The 27,539-nt window shown below is 36.7% G+C and overlaps 1 protein-coding gene across 1 annotated transcript in view; it reads left to right on the top strand.

Moving 5' to 3' along the window:
* The window catches only part of PTGER3 (prostaglandin E receptor 3), a 72,089-nt gene that overhangs the window by 11,399 nt on the left and 33,151 nt on the right, over positions 1-27,539 (top strand). The window contains exon 2 of the mRNA XM_028102585.2: positions 19,259-19,438. Within this exon, the coding sequence (XP_027958386.2) occupies positions 19,259-19,438 (180 nt within the window). The remainder of the gene's footprint in view (positions 1-19,258; positions 19,439-27,539) is intronic.

The raw sequence follows: 27,539 nt of genomic DNA on the forward strand, positions 1-27,539 counted from the left end.
CATTTGTAGATTGCCTTGAAGATTAGAAATAGGAATTTGTATTTCATCTTGGGCAAGTTGTATTGCTTTTCCATACTCCTATTCCATATTTGTAAAATAAGAGGGTTCACGTTATAAAATCTCTTGCCTTATGAAGGTCATTTAGTAAAACAGCTCATCTAATGTTTGATATCTTTCTAGAATATTCTTGGTGAGATTGTTTAAACTTTGAACACCTTTACATCCAGGAATTTAGTTGCTTTCCATGGGGCACAAAGAATTCTCTTATAGCCAAGTACTATGCTGGGCTCTATCTTACGAAGACTTGTTTGTTTCAGTTTCTTACAGTTACCCTAAGAGGTAGGCATACTGGCTCCAGTTTATAGACGATGAAAAAACGAAAGCTGAAAGAGGTTGAGTGATTCATTTAAGATCACAGAGCTAGTAAGGGGCCAAGCTGGGAGTCAAAGGATGAGCCCTTTTCTCCAAGCCACGGTGCTCAGATAGCTCAATTCATCTTGAGTTGCTCTTTCTATTATAAAAATTTCAATTCCCTTATGTTGGTTGAGTTGGAATGTTGATAACGCTAGTCCTTGGCTTCTATGGAACAAGATTAAACTTAATTAGACCTTTTTTTTTTGGTTATATGATACTTCTGTATTAGGTATCAAGGAGTTCCCCTAAATTTATGAATGGCAAAACAGCATGAAATTATCTTGACAATGTCAGGGGCAGAAGCCATGATGTAACAATTATTTTAAGTGACACTTTGTTGAATATCAGTTGTGTGCCAGGTACTGGGTTACAACCCGACAGAATGATGGCATGCCCTTTCCTCAAGGAATGCAAGGGATGTGTTGTCTGCTGAATGATTCCCTAGAGACACTTGAGGTTGTGACTAAAAAAGCAGTATTATTTTCCATTGTCAATTTTGAACATTGGATCAAAGCTGAGGACCATCTAGAATTCATTTATCCATTCATGCTTTCAGTGATTGTTGAGTATCTACTATGCACCAGGCACAGTACTAGATGCTGAAACTATAGTAATGACACAGGCTAGTTTCCTGCTCTCAAGGAACATGCATTCTAGTAGAACAAGAAAGTCAATCCACAAGTACATGAGAAGTCAGATTGTGATAAACACTGCTAAGAAAATAAAGCAGCGTGATGTGACAGAGGAAGCCTAGGGAACTTTTATAGATTGTCAGGGAACAATACCTCTGAGAGGTAGCATTTAAGCTGAGACCTGAATGAAGGAAAGAACCAGGTATGGATGATCTACAAGAAGGGCATTCTAGGCAGAGGGAACAGCGAAGGCCTCACGTGGTGGTGTTTGAAGGAGAGAGAGAAGGCTCGAGTGGCTGAAGGGAAGTGAGAAGGAGGGAGTGGAGTGCTATAAATTGAGATCAGAGACGGTGCCGGGGGCCAGACTGGATCGGACCATACTAAGAAGTTTTGATGTTATTTTAAGAGAACGCTAGAAGGTTTGAATCATGGGAGTGGCATTATTGGATTTATGTTTTTGAAAGGTCCTGGAGTGCAAAAAGGCAAGAGTAAGGTGCAGGGAGACCAGAGAGAAGGTGCTGAAGTTGTCCAGGTGAGAGACAATGACAGCTGTGGTTGGGCTGGAGAAGCGGATGTATTCACACAAAGGGATTTGAAGACAGAGTTTATAAGACATTCTGAAATGTCTCTAATCCCTGCCCTGTGACTCTGACAAGAAATAGGGTCCTCTCTTCTTCTCTGGGCCTCGGTAGTAAGGTGGCTCTCTGTCTGCAAAAAGCTTTCCCTTTGGCTCCTTAACAAGGAAGTGACTACTGCAGGCTTACACAGCTAATAATGGGCAGAATCAGGATTAAATTCTATCTAATGGGTGCTATTTTTTTTTTCCTGAGACGTAAATCAGAGTAGTCACACAGAGAAAGAGAAGTAAGCAAGTTTGCTTATGAAATAATAGGATGTCATAAGAATCCTGATCCCCAGAAGAAGATCCAGACCAAGCTAAGCTTAAAAGTAGAGAGAGGGACAGGGAGGGGATTGCTTGATTCACATAAATTGCAGGAGTGTCAAGGTTAGAGGTGGCCCTCTGGAAGACTAAAGCCAGGACTGTCTCTTTTCTGTATCTTTGATTTCTTGCCATGTGTCAGAATCCCCAATTCAGGCTCTTCTTCTAAGGAATAAATTTAAGGCATAGCTTTGCAGCTCACTGGCAAAGTCCTATGCTGTTTTATTGTTTTTTAAAGCTTCTGGTTAATAGGTTTATATTTACAGTCTGCATGTGGGGTTTTCATTTCGCTTTCATAGCAATACAATATTTCAGTGATTATGTCATCTCAAAACACTGTTTCAACATTTTTTTATTATAATTTTTTGTTGTTTTGCAAATACAAGAAACAGTTATACATGACATAAAGTCTCAGGACCCTGCTTCATCTTCAAAGACTAATGTAAATTTTGTTAAGCCACAGTTAAAGATTTAGGCTCAGAAAATTTTCCAGAAGTGAGTAAAGAAGGCAATGTGAAATTTACAATGGAACAGAGGTGGCCATATGAGGCTCTGAAATCTCACTCTCTATTAACACTGTAGCGAGATGACCAGCGAAGAAAATAGTTCTTTCTTGATGTTGCCATAAAGAGTGAGTTGTAGTCTGGGTTTGATGTTAATCTGGCAACTTTCTCTTTATAAATGAATAGATGTGCTAATGTCCAACATGCTGGGTGGCAGATTTTGAATTTATTCATGGTAGTAATTTCCTCCAAGAATAGACTGAGGATTTGCCTGGATCCAAAAGTATATTTCTAAATATTAGCTTTTGTTCCATAAAAGACATTAGGGAACATTTTGAATTTTTTTTTCTGTAGCATCTATTTCTAATTAAATTATGCCATAGATCAGTTTCAGGAAGCATGGGAATATCTTCTGACTTCAGAACTCTAGTCTCCTCCCTCCCTAAACTTGGTTCTTGGTCACAAACAACAGACTCTGACTCCAAGCATACGGGGCGTATTACGAAAAGGATATCAAGGGCTCATGGGGTCCATAAGAAGCTGGCAGGCCAGGTTTGGAAGACAGGCAGGGCCCAGGCTATTCTGGATACTGAGCATCAGACCACACTGCCAAGATCGTGCTGCAAGACAGCTTGCTGCGTGCCGCTGGGATGAATCCACCATCTCAGAGCTCCCTTTCCTGTCTCACTCTCTCAAGACTCAGAGTGCTGGGTGTAAACCTGACTGCTATAGTTTAGAGTTTTTACCCACTGGCTATATCAAGAGGTCACCAGAAGAAGGATCAGGCACTTGCAGCATCTTATTTTTGAGGTAGGAGGTGAGAGTGGGAAGTTAAGTGCTGGGATTTCTCTCCCACTTAGAATACTCAGAAAAAGTTCTTCATACTTGAGGTATTAATAATAAGAACAGGCAGGGGTTCATTGTTGCCACTGAATTCATTTTTAGAAACATTGTGACAGTAGCACTCTATCTTTCAAGCCTTGTGTGTGCCTGCATGGGTGTGGGTGCATGTGCGTGTGTGTGTGTGTGCCTGTCACTTATTGAGTTGGAGTGGAAAGAAGACCAAAGGACAGGAAGCCAAAGAGATGCACAAAACAAAAAGACATATTTCTTCAATGCCTGCTACGTGCGAGTACTTGAGAATTACTGTGTTAAGCCCTTTAAGATATTATCTAATTTAATCTTCACAACAGTTTATCAGTGTGGTGTTCTTCATCCCTGTTTCTAGGTTGCATATTCTAAGAGTCCAAGGATTATACAACTTTCCCCAACTATACCCCTAGAAATTGGTAGACACAAGGCTTTTTTGTGCTATCATGTTTTGTTTCTGCTTTTATTGGTTTACTAAAACACTGTCCTATTAATTCATTGAAATTGCACAAAAGATGAACAGGTTGAATGAGAACAGTCAAAAAAATCACACAAATCGGCTGGGTCAGATAATCACAGGGATTAAAGATTTCCTGCAGAATCTCATTGACCCATTAATTGGCTGGCCTTCTGAGGAGCTTGGGTTTCTAGAGAATACTGTGCAAATCCCACAGAGATGAGAATTTTCACTTGTCCTACAATAAAGTCTTCAAAGTTTCCATTCGACACAATACCTACAATGTAGGAGGTGTTTTCTGTAAAGGTGCGACATCAGTTTCATCCAGTGGTCTGTCTTTTCAGGCTTAGCACACTCACATACAGTGATAAAGTTTTACTAGGCAAACATTTTCCAGCTAGTAAAATTCACAAATATTATTCTTTTCACTGAACTATTTATAAAACAAATAAAACTGTTTGTTGAGTTCTCTTTGCTTAGTGGGAAAGTGTTTGACTACAGTCACAATTAGAAAATTTGTTTTGACAGTTTTAAAACTTGCAGCATGATATAGTGCAATTGGGAGTCTTGCAAACCTGCTTTCATCGTCTTTTTTTCTTACAATTGTGGAGAAGAGAAAGAGCCCTAGCAAACGAACTTCAGTGAGCTCACAGGGACTCCCTTAGAGGAATTCAGGCATATTACTCTTTAGCACCCTCTCACCCAGATTAAAAGGCTTCAGATTCCTTAGCTGAATCCTTGAGATCCTGAATTTGGCCACACTTACTACTCACTTTCTCCCCCTCCCCCAGCATCCTTACCTTCAGTCATCAAGATCAATCTGCAGTTCCTAGGATGATCTACACAATTTCCCACTCAGCAGTAGGAACTCTGTCTCTTAAAACTCTCCAGAAGTATCTGCTATTTTAGGGGGCAATGCTTTCCTGATCCTAGAGACAGATTTAAATGCCTTACTCCATACTCCATAGTGCCTGTGTATACCCTGATCACTTAATTATGCACAGTTGTATTTACAATTGTCATAATATTTATTATGGCACTGAAGACAATTGTCCACAGTAGACAAATGCTTACTTTACAGGAGGCACTGTGCTAAGCATTTCACAGACATCATCTCATTTCATTCTGTCAACAACACTCTGGGAGGATACTGCTATCTCCTTTTTCAGATGAGGAAAGCAGTTTGGAGATGTTAAGTAACTTTCCTAGATCATAGAGCTAAAAAAAGCAGAGCTGACTTTCAAATCCAGATTTGTCTGATTTTATAGCCTATGTGATAAGTGACTAAACTGTATGGCCTCCCTCTTGTTAATATTCAATTATTTGTCTGATTCACTGTACACTGTAAAGTGCTTAAGAACAGAGCCTTTGCCTTATTAGTCTATCAATTTTCCTGGCCCATAGCAGCCACTCAATAAATGATTATGGGACAAATGAAAAAAATGAAGTTGTAATGAAGTGAAAAAGACACTAGATTTGGAATCAGAAAATCGACATGTAAATCCTGGTCCTCAGAGTTTTACATATATTACATGGATTTAATCTTCACATAAATCCTTCAAGGTAGATTTTATCTATCTCTTTATTTTATTTTATTTTACTCTACTTTTTCACTTGTTGGGGAAGCAACTTGCTTTAAGGTCCAGAGTTTGCAAATGGTATTGAGCAAATCAAACCCAAGTATTCTGGATGCCAGAGCCACCAAGACAGCTGTGTCTAATGAATATTGGGTAGTATTTATGCAGAACAACTTGTGAGCATTTTAGAAAACATACCTTTTCCTTTATGTGTTACTTTTATTGTTTCCATGTTGTTGTTAGTAATAACAATCCTTAGAAAGATTAAAAACTACCTTCAGGTTAGACAAGAATGGGAGACACAACATTGTTTTTGTAATGGGAGAGAGACGTTAATTAGAAGCAGTGGGTGGAAGCATTAGAAACTGTTACTCTAATGTCTGGTGTCCAAAGCAGAAAAAAACAAAAAAGGATGTTTAGGAAGGTGCCCTGGGGAAAACAATGAAACGATGAGGAATTTTAGCAACAATAGGGAAACAGTAAAAATAACAAAGAAAGGGAAAAATAAGCCTTCAAAAGATGCTCAAAAGTTTCAGTATAATTATTTTGCTCTCAGTTGTAATGAGAGATGATATAATATGCTGGCTTCAGAATAATAAAACCTAACTGCAAATCCAGAGTTAGGGCAGCCTTCAGAGTTGGTTAATCCAGAAGTTTAGCATTGTCATGAAGGACCAAGGCTTGTCCTGTTTTTTGCAGTCTGCCATGTTGGCCTCATCCTATTGATGGCTTGTTCCCCACAGGTTTTAGGATGGTTGGTAGTATAGCAACCTAACCCCACGTCGATCCACAGATTCACTGTCCACGGTTTCAGTGGTCCGGAATCGGATGATCCTCGTTCTAACGTATTGTCAGGAGGTCAGTAGTAGCCTAATGCTACGTCACAATGCTTACACCATTGACCTCACTTCATCTCATCATGTAAGCATTTTATCACCTCACATCATCACAAGATGAAGGGGGAGTACAGTACAATAAGATACTGTGAGACAGAGAGACCACATTGACATAACTTTTATTAGAGTATGTTATAATTATTATATTTCATTATTAGTTATTGTTGTTAATTCCTTACTGTGCCTAATTTATAAATTAAACTTTATCATAGGTATGTATATATGGAAAAACATAGTATATATGGGGTTTGGTACTATCTGTGGCTTCAGGTATTCACTGGGTGTCTTGGAATGTATCCCCTATTTATTATTGGAGACTAGTGTACATGCTTTCTAGTTCACTTCTAGCAGGAGTAAGAAGCTGTGTTTTTTTATGGCTCACTCCTAAAAATGTAGAAACTTTTCCCCAGATATCCTCAGGGAACTTCCTCTTGGACCTCATTGCCTAGTAGGGGGTCACATCATCCTCCTGGATCCAGACACATTCTAGTATTTAGCAATGAGGTCAGCTCTGGAGTACCCAGACTCCAATAAAAATACATGTACTGATGAGAAGGAGAGATGGAAGAATGGATGTTGGGCAGGCAGCCAACAGTAGACACTACAGTGATGAGACCTATGCAGTTTAATTGAAAGAATATATGTGAAAGGTCATCAAAAAGTATAAAGCCCTAGGGGTGCCTGGGTGGCTCAGTTGGTTAAGTGTCGGACTCTTGATTTCAACTCAGGTCATGATCTCAGGGTTGTGAGATCAAGCCCTGCATTGCCTCCATGCTGAGTGTAGAGCCTGCTTAAGATTTTAAGATTTTCTCTCTCATTCTTCCTCTGCCCCTCCCTCCCAGGTCATGCCTAACGTGTGCCCTCACTCCCTCTCTCTCTAAAAAAAAAAAAAAAAGAAGTATAAAGCAGTGGCCCTGCATTGTCCATGGTGGTAACCACTAGCCATATGGGTTACTGGACACTTGAAATGCGGTAACTCCAAATCGAGAGTGTAAAATACACATCAGATTTTGAACATTATGTACAAAAAAAGTAAAATATCTCAATAAATTTTGTATTGATTACATACTGAAATAGTATTTCAGTTATATTTAGTAAATTAAAATATATTACTAACATCAATTCTACATGTTTCTTTGCTTCTTTTAAATGTAGTTACTATAAACCTTAAAAGCATATGTGTGGCTCTCATTGAATTATATTTCTTTTGGACAGAGCTGCATTAGGCCATTGACTTTCCAATTGTTTCAGCTGGAGAAACTATTTCAAAAAGTTTCTTTAGAGAAACAGACAAAAACAGAACCGCTCTGGTCCAGTGGGGTAGGGAGCTGGAAATGCCATAAACATCTATTCACCAATTCCTGCAAAAACATTTATGAAAATAGTTACATCAAATATAGATTTTAACATGAAATCAATAAAAGTCCCTCAGATAGTAAGAGGAATAATTTTATAATTACTTGCTTAAGATCTTCCTTCGGAAGCTAAATAGTGCAGTAAAAATGCCTTCGTGGAACTCACACGTTAAGGAGAGAGGGAGCTGATGGGATCAGTTGTTGGGATTTTATTACCTTCTCTTAGGAAAGTGTAGTCCTCCTAGGAGTTTGGCTTCTGAGTCGTGGGAAAAATTGATTTCCTCCTCATGTTTGCTTTCCTCTGGTTCCTATTAGTTACTGTGCTGTTGGACCAAATGGTATGAATCCAACTAAACCAACAGAGGAGACAAAAGCAGCCCAAGGGGACAAAACATGGAAGATGAACATGTTACAAGTTTCCATTTTCTTACGTCCCGTGTAATGTGAATTCAGTCTTCTTTAAACTTTCCTCAAACTTGGTACAAAATTGTAAGTGCTTAACTGTACTTTAAGTGATCTGTAAAGTCTGATTTTCTGAAAACAAAAAACACAGTCTCTTCAGAAGAACATTTTGAAAAATAAAGTTTATCATTTATCATTCAAATAACACACGGCACTTGAGAGTTCTCACCAGCCACATACATGGTGCATGAAAGGAAGGAGTGATTGTGAAGGCATATTACGAGGCTGCTACATGAATCTCAAGGAATAATAGGGGTAAAAAAAGAGCTGTGTCTCTGTGGACATAGCAAGTTACCATTCTGTGGTGTCCTAGCCACATGCTTCTCGATCAGAGTCCATGTATTTAGGAGGCAGCAGTGAGGGGATCTTTTATGCTTCCTTTCAATACTTCAATCTGAAGAAGAATAACAAAAACATAACAACTAATATTTACATAGTACTTAGTACAAGTCAATAGAGCTGAGTGTTCTACCATTTAGTATATACCTTCATCCCTGTTGATACAGCCGAGCAGTGAGCTGAGTGGGATGCAGGAGCCGATGTCTTCAATGGTGCTATTTGGTAGACCCAAAAGGGAAAAGGGTCAGCAGAAATGTTTGGTGGCAGCTATTTCACACAAGCAGTAAAAGTAGCACAGTTCTCTTTAGAAATGTTGAGGCATTGGCTACTGACCAACCTGCCATGATTGGGAAATCGCAGCATGTTCTTTTTAATGTCAAAGAAAAAGCGATGTCAATGCATGACGCGTTAAGCCCCTCCCGTTGTGGATCTGGCACTGCACAATTACTTAGGCCCTGTTTACAGTCAGCACCACAAGAGTTAACTATAAAGAAAGCTGGTAAATTTTATGAGGAGGTGTTTTGTATTGGGGAAAAGGAAAATGAATTACACATAATGTTAGAAAGTTCCTGTGCTGACACTAACTAGAAGCCTAACATTGACAGAGAATTTTACAAGTAAATTAAACTATTATTGATGTGTTATCTGTTAGACTCTGAAGGGTATTTTAAATACTTATTATAACATACATATAAGATACATTCTCATATTTGTGGGCAAGAATTCTATAAGCAAGGAGCACTAAAATCCTATGTAACATTTTTATAATAATAAAAGAACTTTTAACTTACGATGTATTATAAACTGATAGAAAATAGCCTTATTAAAGACTGTGTTGATATGCATGTTTTATTTTGGTTTTGTCTTGAGGTGTATTTTTGGAAAAATTGTTATTAAATACACAACAAGAATTCTTCCCTTCTTATAGAGTCAATATGTTTTATTTTAAATATTTGCTTCTCCTCTTGATTCTACAACCCAGCTCTCCAGCTTATTCCAGGTTACTGCTGTAAATATAACATTCTACTTAAAATCATGAGTGATAAGAAAATGTACTTATAGCCCATTAGTACCTAAATTGAAGCTGTTATCCTGTCTTATCATAATAACAGAAACAACAACAACAACAACAAGACTTGAATAGGGATAAATATTGGTGGATTTGTACATTAGATAGAAATTCTAGAATCTGGTACCCCCAAATGGGAAGGGGTATGCTTTCCACCACTCATTCATTGGTTAATTAAAAAATATTTATAAATCTACAATGTAATATACTCTGTGTTAGGTGCTTTCTCTGATACACCTAAAAGGCCCAAATAATCTCTACTCTTGTAACAATGTTTATTAAGAAAGACTGAAAATAAAAAAGCAAGCAACAATATAAAATGTTTAGGGATGATAAAGGAAGTAAAGAATTTGGGGAGTCCATATTAAAACTTATCCACTAGGCTTTTGGCAAGGGAAACACCAGGTAAATTGACATTTCAAGTCTACGCAAAAAATAACTTGGAATTAGTCAAGTAGAGAAGGAAATAAGAGTTATAAAACCTAGGGATCCACATGTGTAAAAGCTCAGAAGCAAGATGAACTTTTAAAGGACTCAGAGAAGGGGCACCTGGGTGGCTTAGTTGGTTAAGCGACTGCCTTCGGCTCAGGTCATGATCCTGGAGTCCCGGGATCGAGTCCCGCATCGGGCTCCCTGCTCAGCGGGGAGTCTGCTTCTCCCTCTGACCCTCCCCCCTCTCATGTGCTCTCTCTCTCATTCTCTCTCTCAAATAAATAAAATCTTTAAAAAAAATAAAGGACTCAGAGAAGTTCAAGGTGAACTTCACATCAATAGATGTGAAGGTAAAGAGTGGTGAGGCTAGTGAGCTCAGCAGGGGCTGAGTGGTGATGAGCCTTGAATGCTCATTTAAAGGCTCTGGGCAATGAGAAGCTATTGAAGAACTTTTCAAAATGGAATGACACAGTAAAATGTCCATTTTAGGAGCATCCTTTGTAGGCAGAATGGAGGGTAACAAATCATGTAGTAGACTATTGTGGTAGTTCAGACAAGAGATGGTGGTGGTCTGGGTTTAGGGCCAATGGGAGTGGATATAAAAGAATTGATAGATTTAAAAAAATATATTAGGAAGTTAATGGGAGACTTTGTGATTGATTGGATGTGAAGAATATGGATAATGAGGCGGAATGGGGAGAGAAACACAAGAAAGAGACAGAGAGAAATGAATCAAGATGAAGCAAGGATAACTCTTAGGTTTCCGTTTTAGAGAGCTGGGTTCACTGAAATAGGGAGGATTGGTGGAGAAGCAGCTTTGAAGAGGATAATAACGAAGAGGTCACCCACAGCAAGAAGGGGAGGCAACCTCCCATTATTTAAGATAGAACCCCAAAATGCTGACATTTTCAAGACGCGTAGAGAAACAGGAGCCATAAAAGAGACTGTAAAGGATCACCCAGAGGGGTAGCAGGGAAATTAATGAGAAATTCAAATCAAATGGCAACTTAAATATTTGGGAATATTTGGGAAGGGGCAACCTGTACCTTTGGCAACCTGAATCTTAGGGAAGAGAATGTTTCAAGAAAGACTTGTAAGTGTCTAGCAGATTTTGAAACCTTGTTGGTGGCCTTGGGAACAGTGCTTCTTGAGGATTTGTGGGCACTCAGGCCAGGCTGTGGTAAGTTTGAGAATAAATTTGAAAATATGGAAGATAGACAACTCTTTTGAGAATTCAGCTGTAACTTGTGTATATAAGGAGGTGAGAGTTCTGCAGAAGGTTTTATTTTCTCAAGATAGGAGAAATTTAGATATGTTATTATGATACTGGGAAAAGGCCAAAAGTTAAAGATAAAAGAAGGAGATAATTGAAAAAAATAAGGCCTTTGACATTTATGATGGATAAGATCCAGGGCGCAGATAGAGCATTAGTCTTAGGTAGGAGATGGGACACCTCTTCTGTTTGAGCAAGAGGCAAGGAAGAATGGTTAGCTACAGATGCTGAACTTGGTGGTGAGAAGGTGAGAGACCCCTAAACAGCTTGTTTCCTCTTTGAGGTGAAGGACAGTGGAGAATGTGTGAGATAGCTACTGTGGTGAATGAAAGAGAGAGAGAGATGTGACTAGGGAGTGAGACAAGGTCGGAAGTTTGGGGACCATGAATGGAGAGAGACCCCAATCTGCCCATATTCACCTGGTGTTCATCCCAAGTACAAGATGTGTCTATGTGGATCCCCCTACGAGATCCAGTCCCCCCATGGCATAGCTCCAGAAGAGAGTGTCATTTTGACATGAGATCAGGTTAAATAAAAATTTATCAAATCAGGGTAGAACCACGATCAGCCTGCACTGCATACAGGATGTGACACAGGGAGGGATTCTTTGGCATGTGGTGGCTCTACTGTCCATGAATCATAGAAGCCAGTAACCGACCACTACACATCACATTCCCTTTAATAAGCCATAATGAATTGATGATTAAGTTAAATGTTTTGATCAATTATAGAGTGTCAGACTGTTTACCTGTTGGTTGTTAAATTATGCACACATCGACTACCTAAGAATTCAAACAAATGACCATGTGATGATTCCAGGATGGACTGTGACATTAAACATTTTACCAATAAACTATTTAATAGGTTATTGTTTATATTGAAGCTTCCAACTATTCTGCATTTAATGCTTCTTTTGTAAGTGTGCAAATAACACGTTTATTGTGGAGAATCTGAAAAACAAAGAAAAAATAGGGAAGAAAATAAAAATTGCCCTAATTCCCCACCTGGAGATTGTTTTTAAATTGGATTATACTATGTAGTAAACATTTGTTTTTACTTTTAACATCCTGAATATTTCTTCACGTTATTAAATATTTTTCAAAAACATCATTTTAAATGGCACCATTGAAATACATATATATTATGCAAATCAGTGGATGTCCCATAATTTAAACTGTGCCCTGTGCCTTATTGTTGGCCTTTTCAGTTTTCCTAATTTTCTTTTGAGGTGAATATCTCTGCACAGAAAACTTAGCCTACATCTCTGATTCCTTCTTTAATCATTTAGCTACTCTTTAACAAAAGTTTTTTTGAGTATAGTTGACACACAATGTTACATTAGTTTCAGGTGTACAACATAGTGATTGGACAAATTTATAGGATATGCTGTGTTCACTACAGGTGTAGTTACCATTTGTCAGCATACAACACTGTAATTGTCACTGACACGGTGAATCTCTGAGTGGATGATAGGATTCAACATTCTGGGTTTAAATGAAACTGTATTTTGACAGAAAAAGAAAACTATCTTAAATCTAAATATTTGCAAGGATGAATGTTCTTTAAACCTTGACAAAGGCATATTTTCTAGACTTTCACTTGACTCCTGAGATATAAAGGTGTGAAATATAATAAAGATAGCCCTTCTGACATGTATATCACAAAGCTAATTTATCTTCTACAATCCAAGGAATAAATACTTTTATACAGTCGGTTTTGCCTTGCCCCTTTCAGCCAGAATTTGAATACTTACATAGTTACTGACGTTTTTTGACTGTTCTAATAGAAAGGTATCTATCTAGGCATAACATACGTAATGAGCTATACTGAGCCAACTTACACAGAATTTACAATTCATACTATTTGAAAGGAGATGGTAATTCTTATGTACTAAATAAAGTGGTGGTAGGCTGCAGGCTTCTTTTATGATTTGAAGGTCCTTTATGCAGTGATCGATTAATGGTTCTGCATTACCAAACATCTTGAAAGTTTAAATTTTTTCTTTAAAAAATATACTCTATTAGGTAGAAATTTAAGGAAAGCAGACATATAGATAATACATTCATTTCCTAGTATTCCTCAAGCATCCACTGGTCTAACCCTGAACGTCAGAGCATTCTCTTCTGGAAGCATATACAATCGTGCAATAGCCTGGGGCTTGGGAACAGGTATACTTTGTATATGGAAGACCTTAATTATTCTCATCTCATTTTAATTTTTGCAACTCCATTACTAGATGGGAAAGATATTCGGTAAGCATGTATTAATCATGTTTTAGAGAAGGGAGAAATTAAGATCCAAAGTTAGGTAATCAGTCCCCAGCCTAGATGCAGAGCTGAGTCAGATTTATGGTGGGTCTCTAACTCTTGGTGTTTGCCAAAGTCAGCTACTTCTAAAAAAATCTTCCCAAAAAGCTTTATGAATCTAGTCCCTAGTACTATTCATCTGCCCATTTTCTAACTTTGTAATTATCCTCTCTCCTCAGTTTTCCAAAAGATACACTTGGGGTTTTCCTGAAGAGGAATTTTTGTCTTTTGTTTATACCTTTTACCTTTTGGTTTCTTTTCTTTTTCAAGTTAAATCCTTATTCATTTTCCGGCTTTGCCACAGAACTTTGCCACAGAACTATTAAGAAACAACTTAACCATAGAGGTACATATATACATATGTAAGAGGCCTTCTGGGCCCGCCCTTTTTTGTGCTAGTGAGTTTACTAAAGCATAGAGAGTAAGTTGCTTGCCTAAAATTACACATCACGGCAGAGCCAGCAGTCACTGTTTTGAAAAATTTTATAAAATTATGTAATAGTAAAGATGAAATAACACGATATCTAGTAACATGTTTAGTGTTCATGAGCTGTTTATTTTCAGCTTTCAGATTAGATAAGGCAGAAGAAACTTCTGAAACAGTAGAGCATAGAATGCTGAGATGATTTGGCAACTGGAGAACAACACCGTAACTAGACTGGAAAGACTGCAATTATTTCTTAAACCTACAGTGAAGCTTCTTCCCATGATAATCCTTCAAATTATGTAATTAAGTGATTTAAAGCGCCCAGACTGGTTTCAGTGTATTATAATGTAGTACATTTATCAAACGATAGAGGGAATTTCCAGTAGGGCAGGTTATTCTCCCTTAGCCTAACAACAGAGGATTATGAAAAATAAAACATCATAGATAAAAATTGGCTATGAGGAAAGTTCTCTTACACATTTACATTAGGAATAAACTGGAAATGCATAAAAGTTACAAAATGGAGTCTAAGGACAAGTAAGCAATTTTATTCCCTCCCCCACAAGTTAATTTTTCTGGGTTTATTCATTTATCATCTTCAATAGATATTTATGACCTATAACTCAAGGCATTTTTTTAATTAAGAAGTCAAGTACCAAAGATTTTTAAATGTGTAGTTATAAATCCTGCTGCAATAAAACAAAATCCAAATGCAGAATATTGAGAACTGTCTCCTTGGTTAGTGCTTTGCGGATTTAAAAGATCATTATCTCTGGAAAAGAGAGAGATCGCTTTTTCTCCTTTAGGTGGAACAAAGCAGTTGCCCTTGACCCTAGACAGGGATGGAGAATTTAGGGGACACTGGTATAGTTGTGTTCCTGGTTATCACAGGTACAAAAAGAGCTCTCTATTCCTGCTCATAACCAGGAGGAGGCAAGAGGCCTCAGAGAGTCACGTGGAGCCTGGGGAAGATGCTGTCAGAAAAGCTGCATCTCAGGGCAACCAGAATTAATCTTACCATTCCCTTGACCAGATCACTATACGAGGCTGGTCAGAAGCAGCTATCATGAAGAGTATTCATGCATTTGCTAAAAAAGTAGCCTCTGTGCTGTCCAAGCACCTTGTTTTTTGTTTGTCCTTTTTTTCCTTGTGTAGGGAATTGAATTGGACTAACAGGAAAAATTATTTCTATTAGAAATCTACATATTCACGTCAAAGGTTTTCTCTAAAAGTCTGAATGTCTGAAAAATATTTGCAAAAATTGTAATCACTGTTTAGCTCCTTAAGTATTGGTAAATCAACAGATGGATGTTAATTTGCATTTATGTTCAAGATTAGATGGATTTGGGAGTCCTACTTCCATCCCTGCTGCCACTTGGAAATGACAATATCATGCTTACTGCCTTTAATTCTAGTTATTGTCATATTTCGCGTCTCATGATTTCCGGGAAAAGCTAGACTGTCTCTCCCCATGCGCCAGCTATTGGTTACAGAGCTGGGTTTCATAATTTCATAATCACAGCACTGTCCATAGTAAATTTTAGGAAATTACAGAAAACTAATCAATGTAAGGCATATGAAACCTATATTAGCCTAATAATAATTTAAAATTATTAGGCTCATAAAAACTAATTTTAAAATAATCAAGGAAAACTGTGTAAAATGACTGAAATCCCATTTTAATTAGCAATTTTGTTAATTTTCCTGATTATAAAAAGTTGGAGAATTTCCATACTTTATTTTATTTAAAAAATGAAAATGTTAGTTAAGTGAGTTTGTTGGGTTTTTTTTTTAAGATTTTACTTATTTATTCGAGAGAGAGAGAGAGAGTGAGAGCATGCGAGTGGGAGGAGGGGCAGAGGGAGAGAGAGAATCTCAAGCAGATTCCACGCTGAGCGTGGAGCCTGATGCAGGGCTCGATCTCACGACCCTGAGATCATGACCCTGAGAAATCAAGAGTCAGACGCTTGACCAACTGAGCTACTCAGATACTCCTGAGTTTTTAGATCATTCTAGACCAGGCCCAGAGCACTTCCTGGAAGATGGTAGGCAGTCAAATATATTTAACTGTTGGATGAGGTGAGGGGTTAAAAGAGCAAAATACAACCTTTCCAATAGTTTATAAAAGGAAGAAAAAAGAATTAATAGACACATGTTTTTCTTAAGGGAAACCTATTGAAAATATGATTTTATACCTTTTAATCAAACACACTGAACTTTAATTGATGCTGCTAGAGTAACAAGAGTTCATTTTTACATGTTGCAAATTTAGAAATTGAGATTATTTAAACAGGATTTAAGATGAAGTTTACTTTTACTTTATGTTTAAAAAAAAAAAGTTTCCTAAGAAAGTGAACAAAGTAAACAAGCTTGCTGAGATGTTCTATCTATGAGAGATGGTAAATCATTTTCAAGCAAGTTCCTCCCCATCCCCTTGCCACATCTGTTGAGAGCTCAGTCTGTAGGTGTGTTAGTTAGTTTTCTACTGCAGTTCTCTAACAAATTAGTATCAATTTAGTGGCTTAAAACAAGACCAATTTCTCTTACAATTCTGTTAGAAGTCTGACATGAATCTCACTGGGTTAATATCAAGGTGTCCATGGGGCTGCATTCCTTTCTGGAGGCTCTGGAGGAGAATGGGAGACTTTTATTTCCTTACCTTTTTCAGTTTCTAGAAGCCATCTCCATTCCTTAACTCAATTCATGGCTCCCTTCCTTTGTGTTCAAAACCGGCAACATTGTATTCTCTGACTCCCTCTTTCTTACCACGGCTGGATAAAATTCTCAGGTTTTAAGGATTTATGTGATTACATGGAGCCCACCCAGATAATCCAGGAAAATCTCCCCATCACAAGACTCTTACCTTGAGTCATATCTGCCAAGTCCTTTTTGTCACATGTGATAACGTATTCACAGGTTCTAGGAACTGAGATGTGGATCTCTTTGGCAGCCATCTGTGTACACAGGGAGAGGTAGCGTTTAGTTCACAGGACTATGAGCCAGCATCAGAAGATACTGATGGAGATTGACTTATTTTTAAAAATTGGTGTATAATAATTCATATTTATTAATGAAGGCAATTATCATCAACTTCTTTTAAATAAAACTTTCACTAATTGTTTGAAATGTTTTTATGTATATACAGTTTTTAAAATAATTTAATGATTGTTTAATGGTAAGTTATTGTTTAATAGTAATAATTCCATTGCCTTCCACAAGTCTATGTATTTCACATAATTTAATTATATAACAATATAGCTTTATATATATGAACTATCTTATATTCTGTTTTCACCCAATTCTTAGATATACTTCTATCCAAATAGGCCATATTTTATTAAGTTTTACTGCTGATGTTAGAGATTTATGTGTTTACAGTTTCTTACTAATGTAGATAATGCTTCACTGAACATTGACTTATTTATACAGCTGTTTTTGCTTTTATTCAATAGGGAAAAAATTCCTTTGAAAGAAATTTATAGGGTAAGAATATATGACTATCTTCAGGTTGTCTACACATTCCCCTCTTCTTATTTGTTTATAGAACCATAATTTTGTTCAGGTATTGACTATATAAGAAGCAAGTGCCATTGTTGGGATTATGGGTTTGTGGTCCAGGGTGTTTTGGATGTTCAGGGATGTTGACTTCAATTTGAGATATATGACCTAAGGACAAACATCCAAATAAGTGTGGGCCTCAAGAGAGACCTTGGGTTCAATGAAAATGTCCTGTGAGCAACAAATGCAAGCCCCATTTAAAATTTTAAATTTTCCAGTAGTGACATTTTTTAAAAAGCAAAAAAAAAGGAAACAATGCCAATGTTAATAGTATATTTTATTTTATACAATATATCTAAAATCTTAACATTTCATTATAGAGTCATTATATATTCCAACACCTCAGTTTGTTCTGGCCACATTTCAAGTGCTTCATGGTCGTGCACAATTAGAAAGATGAATTTAGGAGCCAGTTATAAAGTCAGCACCTTTCTTTGCTTGTAAATGTGAACCTGTGTTTGGCTTGTTTCCGGGGATTTTTTTTTTTTTTTTTTTTTTTTTTTTTTTTTGCTGTTGTGAGTAACACTGTAATGAACAGTCATATATAGAACTCCTGGCGCAGGCCTTGAGGATGGCATATTCCCAGGCTTAGGATGGCTGGCAGGTAGTAGGTGAAATGATGCTCACTTTATTCTCCAAGGTGGTTGCTCCAGTATACATGCCAGCTATGGTGTGAAAAGAGTCCTTATTGCTCCTCCCCCACATGAACATTTGGAAAAGTCTCATTTATTCATTTTGTCAAGCTAGTGGGTGTAAAATTGTTTCTCATTTCCTCATAATTTGCATTTTTCTGATTCTTAATGAGCTGGAAGACCTTTTCAGAAGTATATGAACCTTCATTTTTTCCTCTTCTATAGATTTCTATAGAAATCACAAATATTTATTCTTTCAAATATAAATATACTTAGATATATGTCATATATTCATATATGTGTCACATTATATATTTATTCACAAATATTTTTGAGTGGTATCTATTAAGTATTGGTCTAGGTATTGGGAATATACTCATGGGAGGAAAAATAGTCCCAAATCTTGCCTTCCAGGAGTTTATATTCTAGTGTGTGTATATGGTGAAGAGGGAGAGACAAAAACAATTTAAAAAGTGAAGCAGCATATGTCAAGTGTTGTTAGCAAACCTCGGTTTAAGTCCGGCTCAGCCATTTTACGTCAAGGCTTAACTTGGCTTCTGCAATTATAAAAAGGAGATGGTAATAATACTATCTTCATTGTTCATTCAGTGCATATGAAGAACTTGACACAGCTCTGGCAAATTGTAAGGAGTCAGAAAATGCTAGTAATAAGTATCGTTTCCCCCTTTTTTGCTTCTCCTTTTTCTCTGTAATTTCTTCTCAGAACTTCTGAAGTTTAAATATGTTTTGGTTTGTTGAGGTGTTGGCTTTCATCAGGGTGTCAGCCTATTGGTACTTTCTGTGACACGACAGATGACCTTAGCTAATTTTGAGATGTGTTTTTGAGATTTCAAGAGTCTTAAATCCCAAGAACCAAGAGCCTGAGAACGTGTACTTTTTAAAAAGCTACATCATGTCAAATGCCAAAAATGTGGGAAAATCTGTAGGAATGCCTTGTATTCATTCATGGCTGTGTCCTGTGAATGTAAATTTTGCCTGAATTAATCATTTCAATCTAACAACCAATTTACTGTAAACCATGCGCAAAGTACTGTATAGAGGAGATGCATGTGACCTTGTTAATATTTGGAACAATTATTTGTCCTTCTTTCTTAGATCATGATGTTGAAAATGATCTTCAATCAGACATCAGTTGAGCACTGCAAGACTCACACTGAAAAGCTGAAAGAATGCAACTTCTTCTTAATAGCTGTTCGCCTGGCTTCACTGAACCAGATCTTGGATCCCTGGGTTTATCTGCTGCTAAGAAAGATCCTTCTTCGAAAGTTTTGTCAGGTAGCAAATGCTGTCTCCAGCTGCTCTAATGATGGACAGAAAGGGCAGCCTATCTCATTATCCAATGAAATAATACAGACAGGAGCATGAAAGAGAACACCTAATCAACTTGCATGTTCACAGCTTTTGGTAACAAGTAGCCATAAACCTTACTGTGAATTTAGGCATCTCTGGCATGCCACTGTTTATGCATTGAAGGAGAATTTTGATATAAGGCTAAATGGTCTCAGAGGCATAGATAATCCCCCGTGTGCCAAAAGTAAACAAAGGAAAATATATTATTAACAGTCTAGTGTTTTTGGGTCTCTGCCATTTGTAGCTGAATATGTGATTATTTATGAGATGAAAACACTTTTTTATAAATGATCTTGGTCTGTGGTGGGGATGGAGTGGGGAAAGTTAATATTCCAGTATACCGAGTACACGGGGGATTGAATCCATAGATCATCAGAGATAGACAAAAATTTGTTTTTGTTCAAGGACCTTGGTCTTCTGTATTCTCTTTCTTTCTTTCTCTCCATGTCACTCTTTTCCCCTTATATTTTTTAAAAAGTTGCATTAGGATAAAAAAATATAATGTATCCATAATGTTCAGTGGTATTGATGTAAATATTGCTCAATACATAAATTATCTGTTGAACTTATAAAGTTTAAGTTTTCGTTGTGTCTGTAATTAGATTTACTCATTATCTAAATAGAGCCAAATGCATTTATTTGAAATATGACAGGATTCGTGACTATCCAAATTACTATATGTTATTCTTTTTGAATACATTTTTAATTCCTAAAAGCCGGATAAGATTCATGAATCTGATCTTGAGAGTCAGTAGAGTGATTTTTCAAAATACTATTTAAGAACTGATTTGAGAACTAAATATAGGTACTGTGGTTAATTATCTTCCCTGATCGTTCCACCAAAAGTATTCTCTAGTCTTTTGGATATTTAAATGTTAACTCTGATTTCAAGACCAATAAGTATTTTGAAAGTTCCATAAAGACTTTGCATAGTTTGGCCTATTATAGAATAAGAAAATTAATAGTATTGAACGCTCATAACACTTTCTCTGTTCTCCCTTCAAAGTAGCTCTATATCTAAATATTTATTATTAATTTGCTTTTCTTATACTCTACATGTGTACAAACCTTGATAGCTAAGCTTGGTATCTTTTTGGCACAAGTAGATTATTACACTAAGTTTTGAGAGTTGCACTTAAAAAAAAAGAAAACCTCCCAACAAACATAGCAATCTTTTAAGTGAGACCTACACAAAATGCTCTTTGTATCCTTTGGAGCATTCATTTTGCAAACTCAGTAACATTTCTCACGAAGATTTTAATTTACAGCTTACCTTTTGCATTCCTAGTTTTAAAAAATTTGAGATTTCTTTTATATTTCTTTATAGTGACTACTTTTTCCCCCTGTGTTTAGTAGGCATTTGAGGAATAATTGACTTTAATAAGTACAATCTGTCTATTAGATGAATATATAAGCCATCCTAGGTCAGTCAGGAATAATCAATGTTTATTATTATTATTATTATGAATAACCATGTCAAACTGAGTGGATAAACAAGGTTTGCTAAGAGTGCTTATGTAATTCATGATGGTTCCACAGCCTACATTTTAGAAAAAATGATATATAGCATAATACTAAAACCCCGATACAAAATCTCTCTATGCTATAGAATTGGATTATCCCACAGGTCACCTCATGAAGAATTAGACAAAGCTACCTCCTTTTTCCAGAAGAAAAGAAAAAAGTGCACTTATAAGTACTGACCTTACAGCAAAGAGGCTTTACCTCTTGAATGTTCCTCTGGTCCCAGGTCATAATCAGATAGACGCACACACAGTATGGATTTAAGTGGTATGAGTGTGATTGGGTTATCCTTCCCAGGACCTAGCACAACACTTGAAAGTAGGAAGAGTTCAGTATTTATTCAATGAATGAATGAATGAATGAATGGCTGCCAAAATCGAGTGTGCATCGGTGAGGTGCCTGCCATATGATTGAAGGGCTACCTGCCCTTATAGTCCATCAAACTGATAAGGTGAATGATTGCTGCTTATTTAATTACGGAAATATGAATTTCTCGTCAAATGTGTAGTAACATATTGCTGTACAACAAAGTGCTTTATTTGTATTAATAATTTAAGAGACTGATCCTTCCAAATGGTAATGGAGATTACTGTCAAAGAAATACCACTTTTCATCCAAGCACAGAAATACAGAAAGACAAAACAGCCCAAAACTTATCCTTAAGTACAAAATAAATTTCTGCCCAGGGATACATGGCAGGAGTGGATACATGGCAGTTTTTCAACAAGGTTGAAAGGGAAGTGGAGAAGGAAAAATGACGTAAATAGCATGGGTTTTTTTACCCAGGCAACCATTGGTTCATCCAGGGAAAACCTGGTAAGAAATATAAGTCCCAAATGATTTCAGCATTTGGATGATAGTTGAAGTTAGATTTCAGAGATGTTGTGCAGAGGCCCTGGATGTGGTCAGGAAGTGGACACTGAAGTCACTGCAGAAGAATCTGTGTATCCAAGTTTAAGTGTATTGGTTTTTAAATTCATTCTCATATACTTTGTTTATCTACGTATATGTCTGAGCAGGAAAAGAAGATGTGCACATAAATTATGACGATTCTTAACCTGACAGTATTGGTTAAAAAAAATAGAGGCCTAGGAAACCACATGGGAAGAAGTGAGTGAGTACAATGTAGAAATTAAGGTACAATCAGCTATTGTAGATTGTACATAGCAATGCTGATTTTCTAAATGATGAATTTATGCAGCTAAGCTGTGTCATAGAAGAGAAGGATGATGTGCTCTCCGGTAAGAATATTTTACTTTTCAAATAAAATCAGTGCAGCAGATATCTCAAAACTATTTTAAATGGAAGAAACAAAATATGTTATCTTAAGTTTTACCAAAATTTGCCTAATGCTGTATACCAAGATATTTAACAAATCTATTAGATGTGTTTAATCATGGCAGGTTTAAATGACTATGAATCAAAAAGTGCACATCTATTTCTACTTAACACTTCTTATCATAGAAAAGATCTCTTGACTGTGTTATAGAATAAAATTGTGGAAGCTCGTGTAAAAGTTAACTGCAAGAGACCCTGGGACCGGGGCTGGCATTGGGTAATGGACCAACTAGAAACTCTGAAGACAAAACAGTATTTTTCAAAGGTGGTCAGTCTGTGGCAATATTCTAATAATAGATTTTCAAGTGAATTAGACCTTTTATTCATTGATACTTTTTATATATCTGTTGGTGTTGAGTACTAATTTGTGACTAGTTTCAATCTTCCCGTGTCAACAATCACTTAATGGTTCTTTTGTATTGGGATTAAATCAGAGACAGAAAGTAGAAAAATTTTTATGATTGAAATTTTAAGCACATATATTTCTGCTTATTTTTTAATACTTTAACCCCAAAAGCTTCTCTCGAAATAAACGGGATAACGGAAGATGAGGAACACAGAAAGACTGCAGGGTATTTATTCCTATGAGCATACTAAAAGCTTAATGTATAAAAAATTAAAATTTCTATGATTTACCCATGTGGAAAGTTAGACCATCACCCATGCCAAATCTTCAGAGATGTTGTTTATTACTGGTTCTGTGCTTGCATATGTCTCAAAATCTGCTAGAATTTAGGTTTAAATAAATGTGCAGAATTGTGCACATAATTGAAATTATATCATTTTAAAAGTGAAGACTATTTAATACTGTGGCTACATCCAGAGGACTGCTATCTGAGTTGCAATAAAATTCTGATAAGAGGTGGCATACATCTGTGATGTTTCCTAACCTAGGTTTTGATAGAGCCCATTCACAAAATTTGAAAATCAACCTAAAATTCACATGCACATTTGTTAAAGAGCTGTATCAGTTCAGTATTCCGAGACAATGAACTGGTGGTGATTACATATGAAGCATGAAACAGAGAATTAGGGAAAATGTTAAAATTAAAATTCCATTATATTGGCATCATTTATATAGATACTGATTTCATAAGAAAGTTCATATTCAGCTGACTTACTCCCACCCAAAAGGTTTCAATTTTATTAGAAATTTGTATCTATAGTTATCAAGGAAAATCTTTTACATGTCTTCCTTGAATGCCTTTTTTGGATTGAGTCCACCTTGAATAAAACTGAAGTAAAAAGGATAGTGCAGAGTGACCTTGTTCTTAAAGTGACAAAGGGAAAACTAAGATTGTGCCTCTCTCAGAAAGACTTTAACAAGTCTTCTAGAATTAATGATTTTTTTTTTTAACGAGGAGATTGACAATTCATGTTAAAGTCAGATGGAAAGATATCTTCAAAGCATGCTACTTAACATTTTCTTTCTCACTTGTCCCTGTTCTCTACTCTTTTAAAGAACAAAAGAGCAAAGAATTTTTATTTTATATGTTCTCTATTTTATAATTCCTAAAATGAGGACTTTATTTAAAGGTTTATAATTTATACAAGTTGAATTGTAAACCATTGCATGATGATACCATAAACTGAGTACATTTTGATTCTCTAGAAAAACAATTCATTCAGATATATACCATATTCATTTATATATCACTCATTTTCTTTATTGAGAATCAGAATTCTTTCATTTTCAGAAGTTTTAAATCAATCAGTTTAATTATCAACAACCTAAATATTTACTGGATTACATATTTCTTCATTAGGAACGAGACTGTGACCCCAAGCCCCTTGCCTCCAACCTGTTTATTCATTTTCTCAACAGAGAGAAAGTAACAGAAATATTTACTGTTGGTGAAACTGGGATTAGAGAACAGCTTCGTATTTCTAGCATGCTTATGCCTTAATATATGAAACAGAACTGAGTCTGTTTTTTCAGTAAGTCTGTTTTGATGGAACAGTTTTATTATGGGAGTAAAGATAGGAAGGAAAGAGATCATCATGAGGAACAAAATCAGACTTTTCAAGCTTTTTGAGCATTTTGGAGATGATTCCACCTCTAAAGTTATTTTCAAAAGTTCAGCTCTTACATTCTTTTGTCAATTGCTTTAGAAAACAGAGTATTTTGGCCTCTTAAAGTGAACCATATATCTAGACAGAAGGTAGCCAATCACCAAATTTCAATAGTCATTTGAAAATAGTTTCTTTATATATTTTCTGTTTGTGTAGAAGTCAAAGTGGTAATGTCAAACAGAGAAAAACGCATATGACTTACTGATACGCTCCAGTGTTCTTTCAACATTTGAAAAGGTACTATGTGAAGTAGGCGAGGGGCCTGGGTGTAGAGAACATAAAGAAAGACATGGAGGGCACCTTGTACATTTCCAACTTGTTAAAATTCTTCATCCTTTTAGGCCATTCCACAGAATCAAAGAGAGGAAGGGACCACATTTATCTTTATACATGTGTCAGGAGGGCAAAACAAGCAGTAGCCTTGTTTTCTCTTTTCTCTAAGAGCAGGTGTTAAATTCACTCAAGTCATCACTGACTACTAAATTCTCTTCCTTCCATATATATATATATGTATATGGAATTTGTATGAAATATTTTACTTCTCCCTCTTCTTTTACCAAATATTTATGTACAAATAGTGTAAAGTTGAACATTTCTTACTCAAACAAGTTAAAAATAGGCACAGATTATCTTCATCCATTTACAATAAATGAGTGTAAGTACTATTTATGTGGTATATTTAAGTAAGAATTGAAACCATTGGCACTTTAACCAATAATGTAAAGCTCAGCATAGAAAGCGTATGTTTCTCCATCTTTCCTATTCAGCCTCCTATCCCTACACCCTTGGTTAAAAGGGAAGGAATACTTTTGTCATCTCTGTGTAAAGTTTTTTCGGAGTTATCCTAAGCATAGTTAAACACATCTTCCAGTATATTTTAAAGGTTGGTCTTCAGGATTGTGGAGGCAAAGAGTAAAAGAGACTTTGAAAACTACATCAAAATTTTGATGGCATTCAAGTCATAGCTAGTCTGTGTATTTAATAAATGTATGTTTTTCACGTTGTGTTTGTCAATGGAAAATAAAGTTGAATGTTCTGAAATGTTCCTGTCTTTTTTTCCTGATGCCAACTCATGTCAGGAATATTTTATTTATAAATGTGTTAAATATTTTGCTGAAATTCTCCTTGACACGCTTTGTCAAATAACAGCACAATGTAATATGCAACAGCATTTTGCTAGCTGGATGATTATACCGTTTTGTTTTACATTCCATGATTGTGTACGGTACAAATTATCACTGATTTGCTGTAGATCTGAGGGGCTCTTTTCCCATTTTCAACATGATATCTATTCATGTTATAATCCCAGATTTTTTGTTTTTAATACAAAAGCACATTTATAAATTATTCTCAATTTAGTTAATTCTCTCTTTTGTGGGTTCTAGTGTAATCTATAGACAGCCAACCAAGGAATTGTCCTTGCTTATAGTCAGACCCTTTGATAGATTTGTACCTGGGTATTGGTATGAGATGATTACTAGCAGAGACACATTTTGGGCTGCCCCAATCCCCTGTTCTATGTGTTCATTCAGGTCAATCTGCCTCTTCCTTCTTTAGTGAAGGGAGATGTTCTGTAGAATATAGGCTGCTAAGACAAGCTTAATAAAAGTAGCACATCAGGCTTGCCCTTCTTCCTCCTAAGAAAAGGTATTTAGGGAGAGTTCTGACAATGCCTTCTCCCCTGGGGTCCTAGCCTCCCAACCAGCTTTTATGGTCTTATAGTCTGTGCTCTGTAGCATCAGGTAAACATCATGGTGGTACCTTCTGGTAGACCAGAAATACCACTATGATGTTGTTGAACCTATATGCCATAAAATAGGACACTGCTCAGTTTCAGGTCCTTGGAGGACATAGGTTCAGACATCCTTAGATGTTCTTGGGGGGTTGTTGTGCTCACCCATACCAGTTTTGAGCAAATCCAGTTTGGAGGTTGGGTATGCAGAATCCAAGCCAGTCCCCTGGGCTTGTTCTTTCCTTCAACATGTATTTGTTGCTGTACCTATTATGTGCCAAGCATTCTGGTTGGTGTTAAGACACAAGGATTTTTTTCTAAAAAATCAGCTTTCAATGAATGTATAATCTGGTCGGGAAGAGGAAATAATTTGATAAGAACTGCTTTTAGAGTAAGCGTACAGCGAAAGTAGGAAACCATTTCCTGTAGAAGATGAGAGTTAACCTGCATTTTGGAGAAAGGAATGGATGGTAATTGGGAAGGGGAGGGCATTTTGGGATACTTTTTCACTTCATACTGTCCCAAATTATCATTTCCAAGGCATTCAAGCTAACTAACTTCTAGGGGCCCTGTGAGAAGTATAGGTCTAAATAGAGCATATATCTATAGCCTCTCAGGTTGGGCCAAAGTGGCATGGCCTTGGGGCAGGATTTCTCCTCAGCCCCTTGGCATATTGGGCCAAATAATTCTTTGTTATGGGGGCTGTCCTGTGCATTGTAGGCTGTTTAACAGTATCCCTGGCCCCTACCCACTAGATGAGAGTCATACTTCCCTAGCAGAGACGATCAAAAAAATGTTCCCAGCCATTGCCAAATATACTATGGGGGACCTAACTTCTCCCAGTTGAGAATCCCTGCCTTAGGGCAAGGGCCATGGCCATCGCGAAGGTGCTGTATGTGTCTGAGGGTTTGCAGAAAAGGCCATCTATGGGATCTTGGATCTGAGAGGCACCATTCTGGCATTTCCCGAAGTGGCAGGCACTAGAATGCCAGTTTGTGTCTACTGCACAAAAATGTGGCATTACCACTACTACAACGCCCGGATCATCACGGGCCCTGATCCACTTCTGTAATCACATAAACCTATCCACAAATGAGGAGGTACAGTTTCTTAGAAAGTATCACCTCTCTATTGATGTTTCTAATCCCTATTTTGTTCTTGATAAGAAGCCATGGAGTTATATGTCTCTCAAAGGGAAATCTAAAGGGAATGAGTCCATTTCTCCCAGGACGTTTGAAAATCTGTTTTAATTCCTCTTAAGTTCACATTGCCAGACACGTGCCTTAGGAGGAGAGAACTAGTTTACCAAACTCTGTCTTTTGTGGGATTTTGGCATATTTGGTCAGTGTCACAGAGCTG

This window comes from Eumetopias jubatus, unplaced genomic scaffold (assembly GCF_037043125.1).
Source record: "Eumetopias jubatus isolate StellerSeaLion01/CBP00866 unplaced genomic scaffold, mEumJub1_p1.0 scaffold_4, whole genome shotgun sequence".
NCBI lineage: Eukaryota > Metazoa > Chordata > Mammalia > Carnivora > Otariidae > Eumetopias > Eumetopias jubatus.